General features: G+C 39.2%; 1 protein-coding gene across 9 annotated transcripts; it reads right to left on the bottom strand.

Annotated features, from left to right (window-relative positions):
- Positions 1–2,741: 2,741 nt before the first annotated feature.
- On the bottom strand, positions 2,742–17,363 carry cdca2 (cell division cycle associated 2). 9 transcript variants are annotated; one of them, XM_042000458.1, is made up of 14 exons: positions 17,328–17,363; positions 16,298–16,484; positions 15,990–16,126; positions 13,072–13,237; positions 12,504–12,652; positions 8,873–8,984; positions 7,865–8,193; positions 7,623–7,674; positions 7,440–7,514; positions 6,119–6,252; positions 5,935–5,997; positions 5,684–5,806; positions 4,428–4,575; positions 2,742–4,206 (listed from the first exon to the last, which is right to left on the bottom strand). In XM_042000458.1, exons 2-14 carry the CDS (start codon positions 16,482–16,484, stop codon positions 3,296–3,298), a joined length of 2,586 nt encoding a protein of 861 aa, XP_041856392.1. In that variant the 5' UTR covers positions 17,328–17,363; the 3' UTR covers positions 2,742–3,295. The 9 variants fall into 9 exon arrangements, with proteins under 9 accessions (XP_041856392.1, XP_041856394.1, XP_041856389.1 ...); XM_042000460.1 differs by having other exon boundaries at positions 16,298–16,488; positions 17,328–17,344; XM_042000455.1 differs by lacking the exon at positions 17,328–17,363 and adding an exon at positions 17,005–17,319 and having other exon boundaries at positions 16,298–16,488.
- Between the last annotated feature and the right edge of the window lie 820 nt (positions 17,364–18,183).

The following is an 18,183-nucleotide window of genomic DNA, read 5'->3' as shown; positions in this document are numbered from 1 at the left end:
TAACAAAAGGAATACGACTTTTGAAGCCCATGTCTAGGATCCGTCTGTGTGGTGGCTCACGAACCACTAACTCCAGCCTTAGCCCACTCCTTGTAAAAGCTCCCCCATTTTTAAATGCCCTTTTCCTGAAAATCCCCTCCAGGCTGAGGTCATCCCTGCTGGTTGCTCTAACTTTTTCTTCCACACTTTCCCCTTCCACGCAACTTTTTATTGATGTGCTTTGATACAGCACTTGGAGAGCATCCAGCTTCTTTTTCCAATTACCTTTTGAGACTTTCCCTCCTTGTGGAGGGTGTCAGTGATGGTTTTCTGGACAACTGTCAGGTCAGCAACCTTCCCCATGATTGATGAGTGGATGAATTCTACTGAAATAGACTGACAGACCATTCAAATGCTCGGGAGTCCTTTGAAGTTGTTTTTGGATTAATTAGCTGTGTGGCACTTTGAAAAAAAAAAAATAATAAAAAAAAAAGCATGTTTAATCTTTAACTAAAAGCCCCACTATTGAACTTTAAAAGAGGCTAGTTCAGCATCCATCTTGCATCCTGTTTCTGCTCTGAGCTCTCTCCAGCTAGTAAAAGTCAGTCCAATGTTGACTCTTCTGTCTCTCTTTATTTTCCTCTCTTTTTCCAACAAAGTCCTGTAGCGTTTATTTGATAAATTAACCATGGTGCACATTCAAAATGACCAGTGTGTTGGTATCCAGATGCCAGCTTGTGACATGTTGCCGTAAAGCAAAATGGAGTTATAATGTGATGCTCTGGGCTGGGAAAAAAGTGTGGTTCATTAGCCTCAGGATGCTGCGGAGCAACAATGGCTAAGGGAATGTGCATAATAAATGTCAGTGTATCATAAAAACAAGGAAAACATTAGTTAGCTGACAGTGTTATACAACAAAAATACAAATAAAATTTAAACTCATGTCCAAATCCAGATGTAATATATACGAGAGAAGTGTACTTCATCATGTGCTGCACCAAGCTGTTATGTTTTGTCCATTTTCAAACAAACTTCAACACTGAGATCCAACTTCAAGTGAGTTAAATATGAAAAAGCCTTTGCAGACTTTGTGAGAGCTGCGTGCTGCATGCAGAGGCAGCTGTCTGAAGCAGGTCTGAACCAGTCACAGCTGTAGCATGCAGACACAGTGTGACAGCAAACCAAACCAAAAAGCTTGAGGGTCTCTTGTTGTTCTGCTGCCTTTGTTTTGTTGCCCCCCTCCTGCTTACTTTACACTCCATAGGAGCGCTGTGTTGGGCTCAGAGATGGTGCCTCTTAGCATCAATAATAGAGGCTCACAGCACCGAGCACAGGAGGACCCAGGCAGTGGGACAACTTAATACCATTCAGCTACTAATTAACTAATTGAAAGACGAAAGTCTCTAAATCTGGAGGTACAAGTAACTCATTATGCCTTTTTGTGTCTGTTTAGAAAGTGATCATCCGTTTTAAAATGAGGCGTAAAATCAAGTGTACAGTGAGTGTGAAATCGTGTGGCTCAGCCCCATATTTGTCAACAAGCTCAATGCTCTCTTATTACTAATAGCAACAAGAGCCCATAAAGCCCTGATTTATTGTTGACTCTAACTCTATTTTTTCTGTCTGGAGGAGTTAGAGGTGGGAGTTAGGTCCATAAGGTCAATCACATGAAGCTGTAAAGTGAGATGTAACCCACATTCATGAAGGCCGAGTGCAGACGAGGACAGGGAGCAGAGGCAAAAGATAGAGCAGGAGAGCTTCAGTGGAAAGAAATAGACTCCATTTTTGTAAGTCCTCCCTTCCAGCTGTCACCCCACTCTCTGTCCCATGGGGGGTTGCCACGGTGACAGGAGGCCACATGTCTTGGGGGCGTCATTTTGCTCAAAAGACCCCATTGTTCTTGTGTTAAGCCGTCTTCACTATGCCCGTCTGCCAGGGACAGGGGCTTCACACCGCTTCCACACACACTCCCGCGCTCTTTCTTATAACACCCAACACACCCAACACCCACTTGTATAGAGGTGCAGCAGTTTGAATGAATACTCAAACAATAAAAGTGCCTGTTCACAAAGATGGTACAAGTCTTGAAATAAGAGGTGAGTGGCTGGTTGAGGGAGGGTTTGTGATCATAACTCAGCAAACATGGGAAAAAGAAAAGTGGGGAAATCCTCAAAAGCTTCAAATATTTTTTTGCAATGGAAAAAAGAGAAAATATCAACATCTAAATAATTTCCTCCTGATCAAATCAGTTCCTACGACTTTTGATCCATATTATTGCTAAAGTTGAAAGAAGAGTTCCTTGTTGCACACAAGCCTTTGATGCTGCCACCAGATGGCAGTGTTGCCCCATTTCATCACCACAGCACAACATAAGCGGCTCTGGTTTGGTCTTTCCATTTTATAGGTAACACACAGATGAGACCTTGGCACACAAAAATGAACCAAAAACCTCTCGCGCCCTTCAGTCAAGTGACTGACTTGATGTAATTGGAGGCCGTCCGTTACCCAGTCATGGATATATTACAGTCATGCATCATTCTGGGAGCGAATTTTCCTTTGTGAACTGAATTTCAAACTCAATTTGTTACTGCTCTCTCTGTTCCTCTTTGATAGATGGATTGAGAAATTAAAGACCAGCTGATTTGAATCTATAGCCTGCAGAAGGCGAGGTTCGAGGCCGATTTACTTGCAGACATGTAGACGTGGTCAAACTGTAGAGCAGAAGGGTCATTAACGCAGCAGTTCAAGTAATAACACAGATGGATGGCTTTTTGTTTTATTGTTTAGATGAATTTCTTCTAAATGAGTTAAAATGATCTGGTTAAATGAACAGAGCTTGGCCTTTACACAGACAAAAACATTTGCTCAAAGCAGAAGGTGCATTTTCACATTCCATTACTCTGAAATTACGTTAACTCGGCTGTTCATGTAAGGCAAACAAAAGAAGCACCCCAGTTAGCAGACATAAACAACTATCTGAGTGCATTAAGCTGTAGCGCCTTCTTTATCTATCCACAGGAGTTATTGACTAAAAGATGCTGGATCCAGTGACTTTGGAGAGTGGAGCTGAAGATGTACTGTGATTACCAGCTGAGTGGTGGGATATTGATTAAGAAGTGGTCAGCAGAGATGATTGGGTACTCTGTATTGACTTGATAGGTTACAATAGGGAAAATGGTTAGAAATTACTGGTCAGCTCTAATAATTCACAAAGAAAACCATCAATGTTTTAGCTAATGTAAAATCAGTCATTTTGTAAAATCAATTTTGGTTTAAGAAAACAGATCAAAGAAGTGGAGGAAGTAGTGTGTGATTATTAGTTTTCTCCCTTTACTGTCAGTTCATTGGATGAGGCGTCTTGCATCTCCTCAGGAGGTGGAGGTTGGGTGGGCGGAGCAGCGCTGAGTCGCCGTGCGCGGGTCCTCCTGCGAGTCTCTTTAACAGAGTCGGGGGAGGTGTGAGGCAGCCAGGTAAGTCCTGCACTGTTGCTGCTGTGCTCAGTGTTATTCTGGTTCCTCAGGCTGCGGCGAACTGAGCGCCGCTCTCTAGTGACAATTGGTTTGAATATATCCTCAAAATTAAAGTCATCCTGCCAAGGGGCAAGGTTTGCATAGGCTACACCCCCTTCTTCCTGGCTTGATGGGACGATCTCTTGTTGGCTAGCTGCTTGGTTTCCCAGTCTGCTCTCATCCACGTCACAGTTGGTTTGGAGCTTCGCTCTGTACATTTGCGGCTGCTGTAGCTTTGAGCTCCTTCTGCCCCGCTTGGCTTGTTTGTGCTCTGGCTCTGTGTTGCTGGATTCATCATCTGAAGGTGGGGAGTCTGAGGGGGGTGCATGCAGACTTGGATGATATTCTGATTTCTCTGGGACTGTGCAGGGGGTGTCTGAAGAAGTCTGGGCAGGAAGTTCTTCAATGTCAGCTTCTTTTTGCCCAGGTTCACTGCATTTTGACAGGTTTCCACTTGAAACCTCGAGGCTAGATGTGGTTTGATCTTCAAAGTTCTTTGTGTGTTTTTCTGTCTGCACTTGAGGCTCCTCACTGTCGGCAACACTGACCTTCCTCTTCTTCGGGCCTCTTTTTCTGACTGTTAACCCTAGCATCCCATTGCTCTTCCCTTCTACAGAATCTAGGGAAGGGTTTTCCAAGGTTTTTGTCACAGCAAGATCACCTCCTGCTTCAGTGTCATTTGCCACCTCAGGTTTGATGAGGAACTCTTGATTTAAAGCTGTTGAGAAAAATGAGGACAAAAAAAAAAAATATCAGGAAAATTGATTTCCCTGTTCCAAAAGCTGAACCTTGTAAGGAATGAAAAACTTTTGAATCTAGATTTTTATGGGTTGTTATAAGAAAAAAAAAATGATAGGAAACTGGTGCCTCATTAAATATAAAGGTGAATAATCAATACTTACAGCTCACAACAAGATAGTTAGAGCCGGTATATTTCACCTGTGCAGCCTGTAGCAGTTTCCTGGCTGCTGAAGGACAACATCTCTGCGATGGGACTCAGAGTGGGGTTCTTGGAGGCGTACTCACGTGAGCCGTAAAGAGAGTGGTCTACGTCTTTATTCCAGCGTTTATTATCCTTGGAGGTCACCTGTAGAAAACAGACAAGTCTCAGCTGACATACATTTTAATTCCATTGTTGGCTGGCCATTAACTACTTATAGTGTAAAGCAGAATGATAAATTCCTGTCCATCTAGATCAATATTAATAATATAGATCAATTCATGTTATCTTCAAGTACCCAAATATCTTTAATGGAAAGTTTTGATGGCTTTTTGCTATATTACTCAGACTTAGCCATAATAATATAACCACATGCCTTATATTGAGTATTCCTCTTCATGCCACTAAAAGAGCTTCCACTAGTAGCGGGTATAATGGCATTAGATGGGTAGATTTTTAAATTACAGCTCATTAGAGGCAGGGAACATGTGGCTGCCACTGTGCACGAAATGAGGCGTAGCAACGCAGACCATCCTTATATTTAAAAAGTAAACACCTGATCCAACAGCAAGATGGTTAAAACTCACAATTATCTGTGTGTGCTATGAACCCTTTTAGGCATTGAATATTTCATACAGTAAAAATTCGCTCCTCTGTGGCTCCCTGGCTGCAGGTAAAACACAAACTCATGTGTAGGACTACTTTACCAACTACTAAGACTACAAAATCTCCTTTTGACAACTTAATTATTGTGAAGTTAGGACACTAAGTTTTAAGCAGATAGGATGCTAGTGTAATCCACTTGCTCTATCCAGCAGCTGTTTATCTGTAATTGCTCTTCTAAATTAATTTCCTTGGTTACTTAATAACAGAGATATGATCTGGGAGTGACTGTTTTTGTGGCTCTTGTTGTGTCTGAGTGATGGTTCAAGCTTCCAAATGAATTTTGCAGCACCCAGATCTCTCTTATCAAATTTCATCAGCTCTTCTCAAACTGGAGTGAAATGGAGGAGCATGTGGTCAAGTAGACCAATAAACTGGTTCTTGTTGGAACCTGCTATCATTGCATTTCTGTGATTACTTATTAAAGCACTGCAAGTTGCCCACAACTCCAATAATTTGTGATAAGACAGATCTGTTATGGGATGACATTGAGGATAATATTGACACATTAATTCAAGCTTGAATAAGATTTTGCAGAGCTCCTCTGTGACGTGACATTAAGAGAAATCAAGTGCGCACTCAGCCAACCCACCTTCATCTTCTTACAGGCCGACTTGGCAGCAGATCGCGTCAGCCTCTTCACAGGTTCACTCTCCTTTGGCTGCAGGAGGAACAGAGAGTTGGTCTGTCTCTGCCCCAAAGATAAAGTGGGTCTCTTTGGATGTGATTAAGTTCAGATTCAGTGGAATTAAAAAGCAGATTAGATAAGGATATGCCATGACCTCTTAATTATTTAAAAAAGACAAGTCAGATCAAGCTGAGACGTTTGTGGTGATAGCAGACCTTTCTCTCTTGTTTGCTAGAGTGTGATTGGGCCTCAGCAGTGGGTAGTTGCTCTGGACGCTTCTGCAGCGGCAAAAATTCAGTTTTTAGATAGATAGATAATAGTTTCATATGTGACGAGATTCTGTACAAAGCTTCAGTGATGGTGTATTAAAAAGAAGAAAAAAACTGCAGTGTTGCAGACCTTTCTCTTTCTGTTCCTGGACGGTTCTGGAGTTGAACTTTTAACATCCGATTCTGTTTGCTTCTCCTCTGGCTCAGATTCACACTCACACAGAACATCTATCCGAGAGGTTTCACCGGGTTTGGTCTCAAACTCTGATGAGGAAAAAAACAAAAAAACAAATTAACAGAAATTAAGGAACAACGATGAGACTTTACCTGGATTTGCAAGGTAATTGGTAAACAAATCAAGACTATCTGTTTGGCTCTGGCTGAACACTTAATGAAAATGAAATTTACTTTTAAAATGTCTAAGATGTGGTGACCTTACCAGAAAAAGAAATAAATTGTAGCCAAGCTCAAGCCTAACTCAGACTTGGTGCTAACATGCATCCTCAGTTATCTACTAACAAGTGAAATTAGGTGTTAATTTATTCAGAATGGACAGAGGATGAATTCAGATCCAACGTGGGGAGAAAATCTTGATTTTACATGTTTATTTTGATTTTTAACTGCTGTTTTCATCTTATTGTAAAATCCTCTGCATAATTTAAAACAAGAATCAACTTTCTGATGTGAAGCCACCTTTATACCCAGCTAACACTAAGCTTTATGAAATCAATTTATTTCATTATCATTTAATGTTCTTCTCCCTCACACAGCATTTGTATTGAAAATTGAGAGTAGTAAACAAGAGACATTAACCTAAAACATGTTAATGTCTGAATAACAACATATTGATGTCACGTTTGCCGCTCAGCTGACTGTGTCACATAAGTCTGGGTTCTTCATAAACAAAGCTTAACTGAAAATCAAAGGAGGTCACTCATTAAAGAAGCATGTGGGGACAGATGTGAACATACTTAGATCTGGCCACTGGAATGGGATCACCCACATGCTAGCACTAAATGTGGACAGGTCCCAAGTTTCATAATGATGGGTTTAAAATACTTGTATAAATGGGATTAATAGCCTAATACTTATAATTAAGCCTATTTAATAATAAATAAATAAACAAATACAGACTTTGCTTAGTAGTTGGGATATGTTGTTTGAATAGTTGTAATATCTGTGTGATGAGGGCGATAAAAAAATCTGACACATAACAGGTAAAAAACATAAGATCAGCAGTCAAAGCTAAAAACTGGGGGTTTAGTTACATTTCCATTAGATTTATCCTGCTGAGCGATTTAACAAGAAAACTAAGTGACTGTTTTTGTCTGAAATGATCACAGTCATTATATAACTGACTGAAGAAGTGACTTTAAACACCAGCATAAAGAAGCAGAAAGATGAAGAAATTACATGACCAGGAAAATCTAGACAGTATGATGGTGGTGTACCTGTCAGAGTCTGGGAAAGCGACTCCTCATGGAAAGCTGTGTCTAAATTCAATGGCTGGACATCAAACACACACTCTAACAAGAAAACAAATAGAAAGAGTCGTTATCAGACGCAGCTGAATTGTATTCCAATACAGGCATTCATCTATCAACTCAGAGGATCAGTTAAATGAATTAATCAACCTGCATCATTTGTCACTGCTAAGTCGATCTCTTCCATCGAAGGGAAAACGATCTAAAACACCAAAACAGAAAAACAAGTTCAATCCTTTATGAAGACAAATTAGTGTAATAACTTTACACCTGTTAGCAATGTTAGAACCAAAGAGATGGTTCATCACCACACACAGCAGAGACCGTGTCATTACCGGGCTACAACTACATGAATATTGTGTGTTAGAGAAGAGTTCTGCTGTGTTGTTTACCTCTCCATCCATTTGCCCCCCATCGCCCCCCTCAGACAGCTTTCTGTGCTTGGTTGGTATTTTAAATACGGGGGAGTTATCAAACCCAGTGGGGCTGTGAGGTTCCGGTTGTGACGATAGCGTCTCAGATTGACTCCTCTGTGGTGTCTTCAGCACTGAGCGCAGCTGTAAGCTCCCACCAGGAGTTGGTGCTCGTGCTGGGGTGCCCCCCTTCTGTAATGGAGTACTGGGAGGCAAGTTCTTATCAAAGAACTCAGGAGAAAGAGAATCTCCAAAGCGGACCCGTTTCTTTTTCTTTACAGTTGATGCCCTGCTGGATTCCTCCTCTTCTACAAGACAGAAAGTTCTCAGTGGCATAAATAAGTCATTCAGCAGGAAGAAAAGAGACTTAAACACTCATGTTTACTCCAGCTTGTTCCCGCTCTGGAAGCAGGTTAGATTCAAAGGGAAGAGATCAATATACTGTATGTAAAAGTACAGCCTCCTGATTAACACTCCAGTCTCTGTCCAACTCTTAAAAACAGATTGTTTTACTTTTACATAGAAGCATCTTTATGAAGTTTGTTAGTAGAAAAGAATCATTACCCCAAACCAAAGTTTTTACTCTAAACTTGTTCTTGTTGACCTTTAAACATTAGGAATCAACATTAATTAATTAAACTCACCACTAAACTTTAAATGATTTATTTGCTAATATATCTAATTCTCCAAATGGCATGAAAAGATGTCTCTGTACCCACATCTGTTTTATACAATTCAATAAAAATCATTAAATTGGACAATTACAACTCCTTTTATGGTATCTGTGTGTTTATCTGATGTTCAGTATTAAAGTTGTTAACACTCCCTGGAGAAAAAAACATCTGTGATGCTGACATGCAGTTGAATGGGACTATATTTTGTTACAATAACAATGAAGCTTTGCTGTGGAAACACTTGCACTGAACCTCAAAGACAAAGCTAAACCAAGATAAAAGGTAGCTAGGCTACTGAGAGCCATGTTATTACCTGCAGCTTCCATCTCCAACTGAGAAGGGAGGGAGGGGATGTGGAAGGGTGAGGACTGCTGGGGTGGTGAAGCAAACGCAAGCCCATCACAGCGTGGTTGACAAACAGCATCCTGTTAAGAAGAATACATTAGATCATTTCAGCAAATCGGCTCTTTACATTAACTTTGTAAGATTTTAAAAGCATGAGGCTTAAATGCTTAATGAAATAATTCATTTAAAAAATGCCCATAAGATGAAATAGTTTCAAGTAAAGAACAAGTTTCTTGGTAGTTTAAAAACATTTAACACATGAGAAACAGAACTATGTTCAGTACAGAAAACTTAATTATAACCAGAATTAACAATCACCATGTATCGCTGGACAGGATAAAATTAACTTGACATTCTTAGGAGGGCAGAGCGCAGCCCCAAAAATAATGGTAATGGAAACTCAGAAAAGCATTTAGTTCACCTTTAAAGGGCTAGTGCACCCAAAAATGCATTTTCGAGCTGTAAACAACACAGTATTACTTAAATGTGATAAAAACCACATATACTGTTGATAAAATGTGTTTCTTTTTATTTATTTTAAAAAACAGGATATCTGGGTAACAAATAGCTCAACACCATAGATGGACAGAGCCTCCGTGAAACCACCTGTAGGTTTCTGAATCAGAAGAACACGCCCCTAATTATGCCGAACTTAAATAACATCTAATGGACGAGGTAGAAAAAAATTCACCCCCCTCATAGTTGTCATGAAGGTAAACTTGACCTATTAATCCTAAAATAGACTTTTGTACCAGGCTTTAAACATGTTTATTTATGCTGTAAGTTGGCCTTTTTAACATGGGAGTCTATGGGATTGACTCTGTTTTGGAGCCAGCCCCTAGTGGATGATGGGTGAACTTTTTTTGCACTTCCGTGTAGGCTTCACATTTTACCAGCCGAGGTTGCTGCTTGCTCATAATGCCCTCTACAGGGTAAAACCAGGTTATGTTTTTCGTAACAAAGCAAGGTTATGAATGAATGAATGAAATGAATGAAAAATACTTTATTAATCCCAAAGGGAAATTCAATATTGTAGTAGTAGTAATTTTTTAGTAAAACAATCACATTAATTAATTAAGGGCTTTGTTCTTCAGCCTGATAGCTGCTGGAAGGAAGGATCTTCTGTATCTCTCTGTCTTGCATCGGACTTGAACAAGCCTCCCACTGAACACACTCTGTTGTTTCGTCACGGCGTTGTGTAGAGGGTGTGAAGGATCTTCCATTATCCTCGTCAGCTTGTACAGAATTCTTTTTTTGATGATCAACTCCAGCGGCTCCAGAGTTTCTCCAAGCACAGAACCGGCTTTCTTGATCAGTTTGTTAATTCTTTTCAAGTCTCTGGTTCTGATGCCGCTGCCCCAGCAGATTGCTGCAAAGCTGATTGCACTTTCAACAACAGACCTGTAGAACATTTGCAACATTTTGGTGCAGACGTTAAAAGATCTCAGCTTCCTTAAGAAGTAGAGTCTGCTCTGACCTTTCTTGTAAATGTACTCAGTGTTGCTTTTCCACTCAAGTCTGTTGTCCAGCTGAACTCCAAGGTACTTGTATTCCTCCACCACCTCCACCTCCTCTCCCATGATGGAAACACTTCTATGTGTGTTCTTGTTCCTCCTGAAGTCAACAATCATCTCCTTTGTTTTCTTGGTATTCAAGATGAGATGATTGTCACCGCACCATTTCACAAACTGACCGACCAGTTCTCTGTACTCTGCTTCTTGTCCATCACTGATACACCCAACAGCTGCTGAGTCATCAGAGTATTTCTGCAGATGACAGAACTCAGAGTTGTACTGGAAGTCTGAGGTGTACAGCGTGAATAGAAATGGTGAAAGTACAGTCCCTTGTGGTGTTCCAGTGCAGCTGACCACCATCTCAGACACACAACCTTTCAGTCTCAAAAACTGTGGTCTGTTTGTGAGGTAGTCGTAAATCCAGGTGGTTGTGGAGGGATCCACCTGGAATTTCTGCAGCTTCTCACACAGCAGAGCAGGCTGAATCGTATTAAAAGCACTTGAGAAATCAAAGAACATGACCCTCAAAGTGCTGCCTGACTGGTCCAGATGAGAGTGGGCTCTCTGAAGCAGGTATATGATGGCATCTTCAACCCCAAGCCCATTACGGTATGCAAACTGTAATGGGTCCTGAAAGGTCTTCACCTGCTTGCTGAGGTGAGCCAGTAAGAGTCTCTCCAGGACTATCTACTATTATCTACATCATGAGAAAAAAAAAACCACAGCCCCTTCCTCCAGATGTAGACAGACAGGTCCTCCCCATGCAGGTATAGAAAACCACGCCCACCAATGCATATTAAGGGATGTGAGCTCATATGGTGTAGATTTGCTAGTTTCAGACTTCTATTTTTTCACAGAGTTTCTGATGAAATATTTCTGAAATGGGACGGATTTGTGCTTTTGAGGGGTGTAAAGTAACACTGGACTTTATTCTTTACCTGCTGATCCTCATCTGGCAAATGACAGCTACATTTCCGGAGTGGAAATATGAACACCTGTGTGGACGTTCAAAACTTTTCTCTGACATCCAAAGTCTTATAAAAAAGTAAATGAATCCAAATAGAAACGATCAGACGAGGATAAAGCTGAACTGTATGTCATAGTTAAATGACAAAGCAAATTCCAACAGGGTTGCTGTGAAAAGGTTTTCCTGGTTCACCAACAGTAGCAGACATTTTTCTTTAAAATTTAGCAACCAAATTATTTTCGGGCCAACTAGTAGAAATCTGACTGATAACTGAATGTTAGGCCGAAAGAGAAAATAATGTGACTACAGGAGGTTTTTTCCCCCCCCATTTAAACTTAAGCACAGATCCAATCTTTAACATAAATATCTACCAAAAACCTGTTAATTTGGTAACATAAATAAATAAACAAAATAAAAACATCTCCATGTGGTTGCCATTTGTTACCATGTTGTGCAGATAGAACCAAAATAGAAAATGACTATTAAACTATAACCTTTTCTTTTTTAAAAGCATAGATGAACCTAGAAAAAAAACATTCATATGTTAGTAACACTTTCATTGAAATATGTTTTAACTACATTCCTGTCTAAACTGTGTAATAATAAAGTCACTTGTTACAGCAGCCCCACAACTTGGTACTTATCAGCTGATTTTGTTGTTCATTGTGATTTGCATTTATAGGTTTACTGTGCTCAGCTATTTAGAAATATTGTATTTTCTTTATTGCTCAGCTGAGAAAACAGAAGCTCTCTAGAGCAGAATATAAACTGAACAAATTGAGTCTAAACTCGATTATAGTCCAACCTCAATTTGACTGGTCTAATAGATTAATTTGGAATTAGAAAAATTTGGTTGATAAACAAAACAGGATGACCGTACTGGATGTAAAACAAAGGTATTACAGTAAGTGTAAATGTTGTTTATGTCTTATGATGTGTATTGTATTTTGTGTTTATGTGTTTACTAAAAATTGCCAGCTTATATAACTAAGTCTTGACTCTGGTTTTGATTTAGTTGTGCTACCACTCCTTACGAGCCTAGTACTGGTCCAGTGGCACATATGTCTCTGTCGAACAGCGACGTAGGTGCTACAGTACTAAAGTACAAATGAACAAACCTGGTTCTTCAGATGGGGAAGAGAGAGAGGAGGTTTGGCCTCTCTAATCTCCACAACACAGGCTTTGAGGAGGCCCCCGCACCTCCTCTTACTGGGTGTGTGTGTCATTGGGGGGTTGTTCTCCTTGCCTGCACTACAGCTGATCCCATCTGATAGAGAAGGGAAAACAAACATCCATCAAAAGGAACTTTAATAATATGCAACTAATATGCAACAACAAATGGGACTTAGAAATAGTATAGTTAAATAAAAATTTTATTTCCTATCAAATAAAAACTAATAAATAAATAAATTAAAAATTAAAAACAACCCTAAAATCCTTGATCCAAGGACTAGAGATTAAGCTTTACTTCAGCAACTAACAGCTTGGACAGTGGCCAATTGAGGAAGCTGACCAAGCTTAGAAGAAACGACTGCTGTAAGATGTTGTCAGAGTCAGGCTTACACTGTGCTCTGCATTAATCCACTGCTTTTGGCTATGCCTACAGACATCATATAGAAATCCTACTGGCACAGATCCTCACGGAGAAATGAAACTATTAATCCAGTAGCATTGAGGCTGCCTCACCAGACAGATAATCTCCCGTCCTGATGCATCCTCCACTGTCACAGTCCTGCACTGGCATTGGATCACAGGCGTCACTCTCCGCAACATCCATCAGGCTCTGGAAGGAGGCCATCTTCTGACTCAGAGTGGAGGCGACCTGAGGAAAGAAGGGGCTTCCTCTAACGATCTAGGAGTTGAGACAGCAAACATAAACATCATCTCAGTGATACAGCTTGGCAGGTTATAAACTTATGAAATGACTAAAGTGGTATTACTGAGAGGCAGCACATCCAAAACCACACTGCTGATACAACTTTAAACAGCCAAGTTAAAGTAAGCCTCATACTTGACTCATTTTTATTTCCTTTAAATTAGCACTAGTAGAATTACATGTAAAAAAGCTAAATTCTCAGCTTTATTAGCCAACTCACCCCATGCAGACCTGAGAAATGGCAGAAAGTCAGCAGAAACTTCTTTAACCACTTTTTCAGCATAGTAAACTTCTCCACTTTCTATTACATGTTTACATTGATGTTTCATGGCCGTCTTCTGTTATGAAACACTCAACACGCAACTTCCATTTCAGTCCCTCACTATAAAAGGGCTTGTGAGCAGTTTCCTTACTCTGGTTTGTTAGTGCCCACCTCCCACCCCTGATTGGTTAGTAACAAGTTGCCCGCAGTACTGGGTGAGCTGGGACAGAATGCTTATGAGGTTTTACATTTAAATACATAATAAAAATAGTTATGTGATACAGTAAATAAATCAGGATGATGAAAGCTTGTGTCTTTCTTAACAGGTCTCAGTTAGAAACTCGGTCTGATAAATGCCTGAATTGAACACCAAAAAGAAACTTAAATATGTGGAACTTTGGCACATTTTTATTACTAGACATATTAAGAACAATGATGGACAGCAGATAAGATGATTATAGTGCATGGGATGTTGTTAATTAATACTACACGTATTCAACACAGCAGAGGAAAACACACCTAGATGGATAGATATACGAGATAAAAGCATGTGGGAACTACCGTGAAGTGTAGGAATGTATTACTAACCTATTTAGTTTGAAAATGACATATTACAACCCAGGGGATGGCACTTAATCTCTATTGATTTGAACTGCTTGAATAATTTGTAAAAATGTTTTCTAGAAACACCTTGAAACTGTGCTGAAGTGGAGAACAGAATTTTTCCATTTTCTTTCATTGTTTTCCATTTGCAGTGAATATTTCTCATGTCTAAACAACACAATAAATGTTACTTGATAATTTGCCAATATAGCAGTGATACTGAATCCATGTATTTGTATTCGCTCAAAGACACAAGTAAGTAAGTAAGTAAATGTTTATTTATAGTATATAGCACCTTTCAAGATAAAAATCACAAAGTGCTTAACAATAAAACAGAACACAAAATAACACAAGGAGCACAGCTTTCTCACAATAAATGCACATTACGCTGAATAAATATCTAATTATTATAACTTTCCTATAGAGTGACTAAATGTGGGTTGTCAGGACACCAGACTGAGTATTTAACAATCTGAAACACTTTGAGACTTATGCTGGGGGATTTCATATACAAGCACTTTATCAAATGTTTTTATCACTTTCACATTTTTGAGTAACAAAAGTAAGATCCATTAATGAATAGATGGCTCACAGTGTGTTGATACAAGAGGTGCTCCTGTATTTTATGCTAGTGCCTTAACTGCTGTTAAATTGGAAATACTATGACATGAATTTGGCATACCGAAGTTACTATTGACTAAATAACTATAAAAAAAAGCCTGTCCCTTAGTTTGGGAGACATCTATTTCTAAAATATCTAATTCAGCTGTTGAGATTTGCAGGATACTTTTACATCAATACCAGGTCGGAATAGAGGGCTTATTAAGCCTGTATTATGCATAAGCTGTTTAAGTAGGCTCTATGTTTAATACACAACACCAGATAGATGTACAATAATTTACATGATGGCTTCCAAGACTTTCAGTTCCAAGTTGATTCTACATCATACCGTTTTACTCAACACCATTTGACAGCAGTCATTCTGTCACTGAAATAGCACTGTGACAGCAGGAGGTCCAACAATTTCTGTCTCTTCCATACATTAGCTGCGTGGAGCTCATACTGATGCATTAAGCTTCTTTACACATCAAAGCTTATTGAGTCGACTTCATATGATTATTGCTGCTCACAGCAGCTCAGTGTTCACAGTGCAACTGAGTGCTTGTGTTAAACAAGTTGGACATGATACGCTGTCTGCCCTCAGGTCATGATACGCTAATTTTACTGAGGATGGTGTAAATTTCCAGGACGTGTGTTGATGGGGTAGTCTGTTAACATACAGCCAATTACTGTTTTAATTATTAATCATGGGTTGCTGTTAAAGAGAGACCACAAAACTAAACTGAAAATATAAATATACCGTATACGGGCAGCAGATCAACTAAACAGGTGTCACAAATGCTTTGCTATCCTTCAATGGTTGATGTTTCTGTCTCTACTTTTTCAGTCTAAAGTGCAAATGACTTTTAATAAATTTCACTGTTAGCTTCCCTCTTCTGCTACGACTTATCACATTATCTAATGGGATTTACCTTACAATACCTAATAATTGGTCATGAAAATGTGATTAACCCTATTATCAAAGATGAAACAGCAAATCCAAAAATGTGTGTTTTCAAGCCAAAAGCAAAAGAATTATTTAATGATTTGTGAAATGTGCAGTGATGGACAACTCCGCTCATGCCACTAGCTGAAATGGAACAAAAATAAAAGTAACTGAAAAAGAAAAAATGGTAATTTCGGTCATTTGTTTAACAATCAATAACTAAAGCCTGACTGAAAGCTACAGTAATCTAAACACTGCCTCATACTTCAGTTTATTGTTACAGTATGCCTGAGTCACAAAATGAGGGGGCATCCTACCTCTGGAGTTTGAGAGACTGGTGGGGTCTTCATCCTCTGTCGTGCCATGAAACAAATTAAGGAATTAGTCTCCGGGGAGCCTCGGACACCAACACTGGATCTTCGCCTTGCTTTTATCTGTGCAAGACGTGATTTCTCTGCAGTAAAAGAGGACAGAGCTGCTTCAGAAACAATACTGGTAACCCAGGCCAGAAAAAAAGAAATAAATAAATCTTCCTTTTGCATTTGCTTGCACATATCAGCAATTTGATTGTTTAAATCCATATAAAATGTATAACAAACATTTCACGTTGACTAAAAACACTCACCTTTGCGATCTGAGGATGATGGGATAAAACTCCCAACAGAGATGCCAAACGTACTTGGTGTAAGCTCAGAGAAATCCAGACCAGCAGACAGGCCATCTTTAACGGGGGATGTGCCATCCTTTATAGCTGACCTTTTCTCCTTCTGATCTTCCTTGGTGGCATAAGTGATACTCTGTGCTGTAGCCATCTGCCTTGACAATATGAAATCATTCAGTAATTAAAAATTAATTCAACCAAATGGGTATGAATAATAATATAATAAATAGTATAATAAAAGTTGATGGGGTGAAACATGGGTGATTATACCGTATTTGCACCATATTGTTTATTGTTTCGTGTAGTAACGGTCAAGATACCGGACATAATAAACGTTTTGCATGGAAAAACAAAAACAACCCTCAAAGCCAAAGTCCGCAAAGCTTCATATATAAAGTACGTTAGCGCTTTGCTAAAGCTAGGTGAACGCTGCCTGTAACAAAACACTCGAGGTATGAAAATAAAGAGATTAAAAAAAGTTTGCTAACTGTTACATAGCTGCGGCAAGGCGTTTACTGGGAATGTTACACCGTTAATAATGACCAACATTATGAGAAATAAAATGATTGCATTAACAACATAGGCAGAACAAAGTAGCACAGCCATTGCTTATGGCTACATGGTTACAAGCAACAATGGTGTTGAAAATAGATGTTGAGTCAAATTCTTACCTGTACATTTAAGTTCATATATATATATATATAATGTCATATAAAGCTCGTAGTATCACAAAGCACGCAAGTATAAAAGTTTTTAAGAAGTATTCTGACACGACTCGAGAAGAAAGTGATTCAAATTACCCTCCACGTTTGAGTCTGCGGAAGGAACGTACAGATCCTTCCGCGCAAAATCAAACAACACTCGTAAACACACGACTAAATCGAAATGTAAAACATGTCTTTTATGTTGCCCTGTAGCTTAATTAACAGTTAAAAATACTCATATTGTTAAAAATGTTCTTAAACATAAATATGTATCGCTGATAGGAACTAACCCGTATATTTAACGGCTTGAAAAGAACAGGAACTTGTTTAATATGAATGGACCAATAGCAATGAAGGGTTTTGTACCACATGACCAAGACGAGGAAGGAAAAAGTTTATCCGCGTAGTAAAGCAGTTTTTTCTTTCTTTTAATTTATTTGATGAATCTGTCTATTCTATACTGAACAAAACCTATGCTTCAGTAGCACGTTTATAAAAGGAGTCTAATGTTTTGGTGTTAAAGAAAAAGTCTTTATTCATTTGTTTTTTTTTTTAAATAGTGGTCCCACTTGCTGTTTGCTGTCTTAAAAAACAAAACAAACAAAAACCATCTTGAGAACGCTCCATCCAACTAAATATCCAACTTTATAATTATATTAAATGTTCTCTCTCTCTCTCTCTATATATATATATATATAGATACACACACACACACACACACACACATATATAAACCCCAACTGGTGTGTGAACTGTGGTCTCCTCTTGAAAATCTCAAGAAACCCTTACCCACACTGAAACAATCTCAAACACACACAGAGATCCTCCCTTTGTGAGTCTGCTGTGCAGCTGAGTACACTGAGATGAGATGCAACAGTGAGTCTCTTTCCACAGCTGGGACCGCCGACCACATGAAACACGTGCCTTCCTGTGTTGACACCAGGAAAGTGGATAAAAGCTTGACTGTTGTTGCTGTGTAGAGCAGTCCTGAGGCATAAAACAGCTCAAGACAACCAGAAGTGATACAACCACATAAGAGTCCAAGTCCAAGATGCAAAATAAGAAACAAAAATTATATTTAAGTTGAAAAAAAAAGTTTTTATGTATCAGATTTACTGCCTTATGATATCCCTTTTTATTCCACGC

The sequence above is a fragment of the Melanotaenia boesemani genome, chromosome 11 (assembly GCF_017639745.1).
Source record: "Melanotaenia boesemani isolate fMelBoe1 chromosome 11, fMelBoe1.pri, whole genome shotgun sequence".
Classification (NCBI taxonomy): domain Eukaryota; kingdom Metazoa; phylum Chordata; class Actinopteri; order Atheriniformes; family Melanotaeniidae; genus Melanotaenia; species Melanotaenia boesemani.
The sequence above is the reverse complement of the archived record's forward strand: the minus strand, read 5'-3'. Positions and strand labels throughout refer to the sequence as shown.